This window comes from Varanus komodoensis, unplaced genomic scaffold (assembly GCF_004798865.1).
Source record: "Varanus komodoensis strain SLA01 unplaced genomic scaffold, ASM479886v1 scaffold9, whole genome shotgun sequence".
NCBI classification, from domain to species: domain Eukaryota; kingdom Metazoa; phylum Chordata; class Lepidosauria; order Squamata; family Varanidae; genus Varanus; species Varanus komodoensis.
The window spans coordinates 30856369-30862720 of record NW_025336598.1 but is presented as its reverse complement, the minus strand read 5'-3'; the positions used below and the strand labels follow the sequence as shown (position 1 = coordinate 30862720).

At 44.5% G+C, this 6352-nt stretch overlaps 1 protein-coding gene across 1 annotated transcript in view; it reads left to right on the top strand.

The window, feature by feature from the left end:
• LOC123017159 (sodium channel protein type 2 subunit alpha) overlaps positions 1-6352 on the top strand; it is a 63235-nt gene that overhangs the window by 15013 nt on the left and 41870 nt on the right. Inside the window, exon 5 of the mRNA XM_044418311.1 lies at positions 2801-2876. Within this exon, the coding sequence (XP_044274246.1) occupies positions 2801-2876 (76 nt within the window). The remainder of the gene's footprint in view (positions 1-2800; positions 2877-6352) is intronic.

The window sequence follows — 6352 nt, the reverse complement described above, 5'->3', positions numbered from 1 at the left end:
TGTGTTCCTAAAATGATCAATGGCCACATTCTCCTTAGCAGTGATTATTTTATTCTGAAGTCATGCACTGTTACATACTGGTCATTATGTTGTATGTGAACTAGTTGTGTGTGCTAGTAATGTGTGCTAGTTCACACATTAGTCTGTGTTGTGAGCATGAGATTGCTGTTTTAGCCCCTGCATTGTTTTTATGTGCATATAATAGCTCTTCCACCACCTCCTCCACCCCTAATCTCAGCAGAAGGAAGAAAGCAGTTCTTTCAGCATCAGGAACAGGAAGTCAAGGTCTTACACAAGCGTTCTTCAAAACAGCACTGATTTGATGTGCAGCCACCACAGCTGCTGGTTACTGGCAAAGTAACACTTATCATGTAGTTATTCTCTCTTGTGCAACTACATGGCTGGCTCTGGCAGGGACATTTTGGAAAACAGCTGAGCCTCATTTCCCCCTGTTCATTCAGCGAATAACCAGTGTGGCAAATGAGAGGACACCTTGCAAGTGGCGGGATGGCTTGAACACCACTGGGCTTGTGGGCAGAGCCATCGAGTGCCTTTTGGCATTCACAACCCCCAACACATCCCCATGCACTCCACCAACACCTATTAGCACTTCACTCTCCCTTCCATCCTCTCCTTCCTGTTCCATCATCACATCTTATTGGTCTGCATTTTTTGTAAGTAGGCTCTGTTCCAAATCTATGGAGCAAGTCTGTTGAAACTTTTTCTGCCTCAGGACTAAATTCAGTTTCGGAGACACTCTTGAAACCCACATTCTGGGATGGACAGGGCCAAGCGGGGAAGGGAAGGGGCTAAAGGCAAAAAGGGTGGAGCCAAAATGCCAACAATACCTGAAGTGTTTAGCTTAAAGCCCTTACTAAGCTAGCAACTAAGCCTTGGGAGAGGAATTCCAACCTTTTAGAATGGAAAAGGATATGCAAAAGCCAGGTAGCCATCAAACAAGTGGCAGTTGAGAAAAGGAGAGGAAGAGCCATAGCCACCCAGGGAAGCCCTGCGTGACAGTCTGAGATGCCAGACAGGGCAGACCTGGCCTGTAGGCCTAAGGTTCAGCCTTGGGGTTGTAGAGTCCATTATACCAGCAATGTTCTATATTTTTGGCAGATGCAGCAAAGATAAGAATAGTGAATAAGAAAGTGCCACTCTACCTCATGGGCCAATGTATCTCCTTTCACTCTGGTTTACAGGGATACAAAAAGCCATCCCATGGTCAGAGGAAGTTCTAGTGTGTGTGCTTTGTATGGAAAGAGTTTACTCTCTAGTTCAGCCTTCCCCAACCTGGTAAACCTCAGAGACATTTGGACCACAACTTGCAGAATTCCCATCCAGCAGGACCATTGACTTGGAATGCTGGGTGTGGCAATCCAAAAGTGTTGGGAAGGCACAAGCTGCGGAAGGCCGCTCTAGTTAAAAGGCTCTCAGGCCACAGGGTTGCCAGTCAACAGCACCACGGTTTGACTCAGACTAATGTAGCGTCATGAGGTCATATGGTGCAGGCAGGTCGGAGCGCAAGCCAGGTTCCCCAATTCTTATGCTTATCCCATAGCCAGGCTCCCTTATTCACAAGAATGAATGCAACTGTGCCATTTGCTCCTTCCCCAATATGGTGTCCTCCAGGTGTTTTGGACTAGAAATCGTGCCTGTCCTAACGAATAACCATGCTGGCTGAGGCAGGTGAAAACTGCAGTCCAGAACACTGGCAGCGCACCACGTAATGAAGGCTGCTCTGTGCTGCTAGCAGTAAATCTGCTCAATAGCATTTGAAGTTGTTTGATTGATCTGAACACACCAATGTGTGCTTATGAAATCCTTGATGCACTTGACAGTGCCCCCCTTCCTTTGAACTTCGCTCAAGTGCTTTGGACTATAAATTGCTCTATATAATTCATTCTTGGTCCTACTGAGCAGGAACTCCCTACTTTAAAAGACCCTCACCAGTTGGTAAAGATTTTCCCAGTAGTCCTGAGTCATCAGCCGAAAGAGTGACAAGAAGGCCCAGCTGAAGGTATCAAAGCTTGTGTAGCCATAGTTGGGGTTTCGACCTGCTTTTACACACACATATCCTTCTGGACATTGGCTAGAAAAAGGGAAACAAAATACGCCAATTTACAAGTTTTATCTTAATCAGTGTATGCTTCACTACAGGCTGATGCCTGAGCAAATAGTCTGCCAGTTTTCAGTAAAATGAAAATGCTTTGTCATTGTGATTTCACTCTGCAAAACATTCAAGGAAGCCAACTTGCATGCAAAGGTTTACAAAGTCATGGTCTTTTCAGAATTAACTGGAAAACTAGCCAAATCCTTAACACTCCATCAGAGAGTCTGACATAAAAGCTTATTATGTCTTAGCAGAAAGCCAGGAGAGAGACCAAAAAGCAAAGGGAAAGTTTCCTGTTTGTGTCAGAAATGTTTCCCAAGTTTCAAAAATAAGAATTTTAAAATGCAGTAGGGGAGAGAGGATATAGCACCCTGCCACTGCCATGTCTCCTTCATTTATCCCACAATTATACAGAACAGGTTTCTGGTTTCAAAATGTGAGACTTGAAACTTACAAAGATAAAAATGTCCACCTTTGATTATCACCACTGCAGCTACTAGCTATAAAAAACAAGACAGCAGACCATTTTCTTACCCTGCATCTGAGCTGTTGCCACACAGCAAAGCATCATTTTGTCCTTCCAAGAAGTAAAAGTGATCTGTTCAGAAAGATAAATGCATGATGTTTAATTTCATTGAAAATAAAGAGTTGAACCGATTAGCTAAAACATCTTGTGGCTCCTTAAAGACTGTTTCTTCCTGGCATCAGTCCTAATGTAGTAGAGCCTACTTCATCAGAAGGGATGAGTCAAGAATTGGGTAAAGTGAGCTCTGGTCCATATAAGCTCAATCCTTCAACAAACTGGTTAGTCTTTGTGGTGCCCTGTGACATGAAATTGGCTTTGATCCAACAGACCAAAATGGCTTCCCCTTTGGAATTTATCTTTGCTTGAATGAAGGTCAATCTAAACGTAACAGGCAAAATTCAGCAGCAGCCATCTGCCAAAAGAACAGAACTGTTGGTGGAACTCATTTCAATTGCCCCTGCTTGCAAAGGGGTGCATGCAGAGAACAGGAGGAAGAAAGAGGAAAAGGTCCAACACACAGGTGCCAGTCCACTTGGGCAACACTGGATGTTCCCCAGTAAGATACCGCTGGCAGTTCATAATCATAGTAAGGATTGCTATCCCAACTGCATAAATGTGTCCTTAATAAACCTCAGCAGTGCTTTGCTGCCAATTTTTTGCTGTCAAAGATGATGATGAAGATCATGATAATTACTGGTAGCAGTGGTAACTAATACTGCTAAAACACCTACATTTTTCTAAGAGCTGTACAAATATTAAGGGTGCAGTTCTGCAGATTGTGCTCTGGACGATTGTAAACCTCCAACCTCAGAGGGCAGGAGGGGGGATTATCACCTTCCTGTCCTCCTGCCCTCTACCTTTGCTGGACAGGCTTCTTGGCCCTTCCAGCTGGGACATGTCAGAGGAAGAAGGAAGCTGCTGGAGTGGCCTCAGTTTAACTCATATCCTGACCTCTCCAGTCTCCTACCTCCTTGCCCACCAACATATTCCCTTCTCCCTTTCTGAGGTGGAGTTCCCAACCTCAGAGAGCAGCCATCACAGCTCTTTCAGCACTGACTATCCAGTGTGTGTGTGCGCATAACTGAGCTCTGATTTCTAGCTCCAAGGCTGGAATGCTGCCTCTGACCTTGTGTCAGGGAAGCCAGAATATCCTATGCCCTTGGATGCTGTCTAGGAGTCACAGGATTGCTCCCTAAGGCTCAACAAAAGCAAGGAGGGGAGGGAAGATGGAAGCAAGCTCTGCGTGACTCACATTCACTTAGCTACAGTCCTAAAAGAAGAAAACAGATTCATTTCGGCTGGACAATCTGAAACCCAAGGAGAAGGGGTTACAGGCAAACAGTAGGCACATTGGGCTGTGCCACTGGAGCCTTGGTGGAAATGGCCTTGGGATGATGTACTGGTGATTCACTGCTCTCATGAGCAGAGGCTGCACACGTATAAGAAGTTGCGGTGTGGGTAAATGCAGAGCCATGTGCCATTATTTTGAATTGCTAGATATTTAAACCCTCTGGGGCAAATGCCATTTTCCAAATCCATTAATGCCAGGGCAAATGTCAGTTGTTGTATCAACTATGGCATCTAGGTCAGCACAGAGATGAGTGGTTTGATCTGCAAAGTGTTGCATCCATTGACCACAATAGGTTATTTGAGAGAGCTCCACTTAGTGATTCTGAGAGGATATGTTTGGTGATGGCAGAGAGAACGTTTCCTTCACCACCATGGACGAGGCCTTCAGATCGGGCCTAACCTGTGTTTGGTTGGACTTGTTCTGAGTTTTCCTATTCACGTGGCTCCAGCCACTGCCCCACCAGTTTCCTGGAACACCGCGTAGCCTGCTTCATTCCATTTTGAGCGGGAGAATGCACCAGAGCGATTGTGTCAGCTGCCTATGCCATTTCCCTGTGTCAGAGGTCAACTAGGGCTTCCACAGAGCTGCCTACTGAGAGGACAGCAAGAGCCATCAGAAACCCATTTGGATCCATCAACCATCTAGGGCAAACCATCTTAATTGGCCCTCTTGGCTGTCTCCTGCAGGGTCTCATTGGAGCTCCAAACTCCATCAGGTAGTCATCTGTCTGTGGCAGCAAAACTGTAGATCCTTCCTTTGCATGCAGATTGCCACCATCCTACCCAACACAGAGGTATGACTCCAGTTCCACCCCTCCACCACACCAGCTACCTCAGGAACAGGAACTGCTGGGCAGTAGGGTGGGGGTTACCCAAACAGAATCCCTTCCCTGTCCCAAACGCCTACCTGGAAGGTGATAGGAAGGGCACCTGGTCAGGGGCTCAGAACCTAATCTGACTCTGCTACAGAAATGTGAACAGTCCGTGCTAGCCCTATCCAAGATAGACAGAAGAACAACTGCAGTCAATGGACAAGTCTGAGGGCTCTGGTCGAAGCTACGCTGCATCATCTTAGTTCATAGATTAACAATAATCCACCTGCCATTTTTTAATATCTGAAAAGTTATACAGTGTCCTTACTGTCATCACTGACGTACTCATCCCAGTTAAATGTGGTCACAGTCGTGTTAACAAAGGTACCATTTTCTCCCAGTGTGCTGTTGAAGTAGGAGGTTATGTTTATCTCAAAAGTAGAATTGTCTGGTGGCCAAATGAGGCACTTATGCCTCAGGTTCCCCATGAAAAGCTGGAGCCCTATGAGGGCAAACACACTCAGACAAAACACCGTCAGGATCATGACGTCTGAGAGCTTCTTCACAGACTGAATGAGGGCCCCCACAATGGTCTTCAGGCCTGCAAGCAGAAAGCATGATTCACTGTGATGTCACACACCCTAAATGTACAACATGTCATGTGAAGGTGCTTGATTTAGGTAATATTTCATGCAGAATGGCAACAAAATGATTTTATTTGTGGAAGTTCAATGAAAAGCCTGATTGCCTATGAACATGAATGAGAAGCCGTTAGGTCTAAAATTGTGTGTAGAAATAAAATAGACATCTAACAATATAAACAACATATAACCAGAGAAACTTCCCTAAGCAAAAATGTGTTTTTGCTCTCCATGCTCTGTCTCAGCCCTATGTAGAAAAGAATGCTGCTTTGTTTTGCTGGTGTCTCTTGCCCAAACCATTATTGCAGTTTCAGTTATTAAAGGGTTCAACAACACGAATAAGTTAATGTTAGATATGTTAATAGTGCTGTATTTGCTCTTATTTAATAAAACAGGTGATGGCTTGGAGAAGAAAGACAACCTTTCAGAAAATCCCCATGCATGGCCCATGCTCTCTTTTATGTTCTGCGTTATCATTAAAAATTTTAAAAACAACAACAGCCACCGTCATATGCACACACAGAGCAGATTGCAAGTTTCCATTTAAAGTGCCTGCAACAAATAGGAAAATTTGCATCAATATGAAAGCCTTAGTGCACTGGTCTTTAATTTAAAAGTAGAAAGCTGGATGTCATAAGATGCAAATCATATAGCCACTTACTGCAAATGTCTCATGCAAGAAACTGTTAAACTCAAAGGCTGATTTAGAAACAAATGAAGCAACAATATTTAAAAAGCAAGGAATCCCATTTCACTGAAAGCAAAGTTTCCGATTCCTGCTTTTTATATTTGCTCTTATTGTACAGCAAACAGCATGGCTCAGGCTAAAACAATGTGATTTCAACTTCAATGGAGTTTTGAACAGTCAGCCTCTGTGTTTAACCTCGCTCTCACCTGGAATGACTGATAT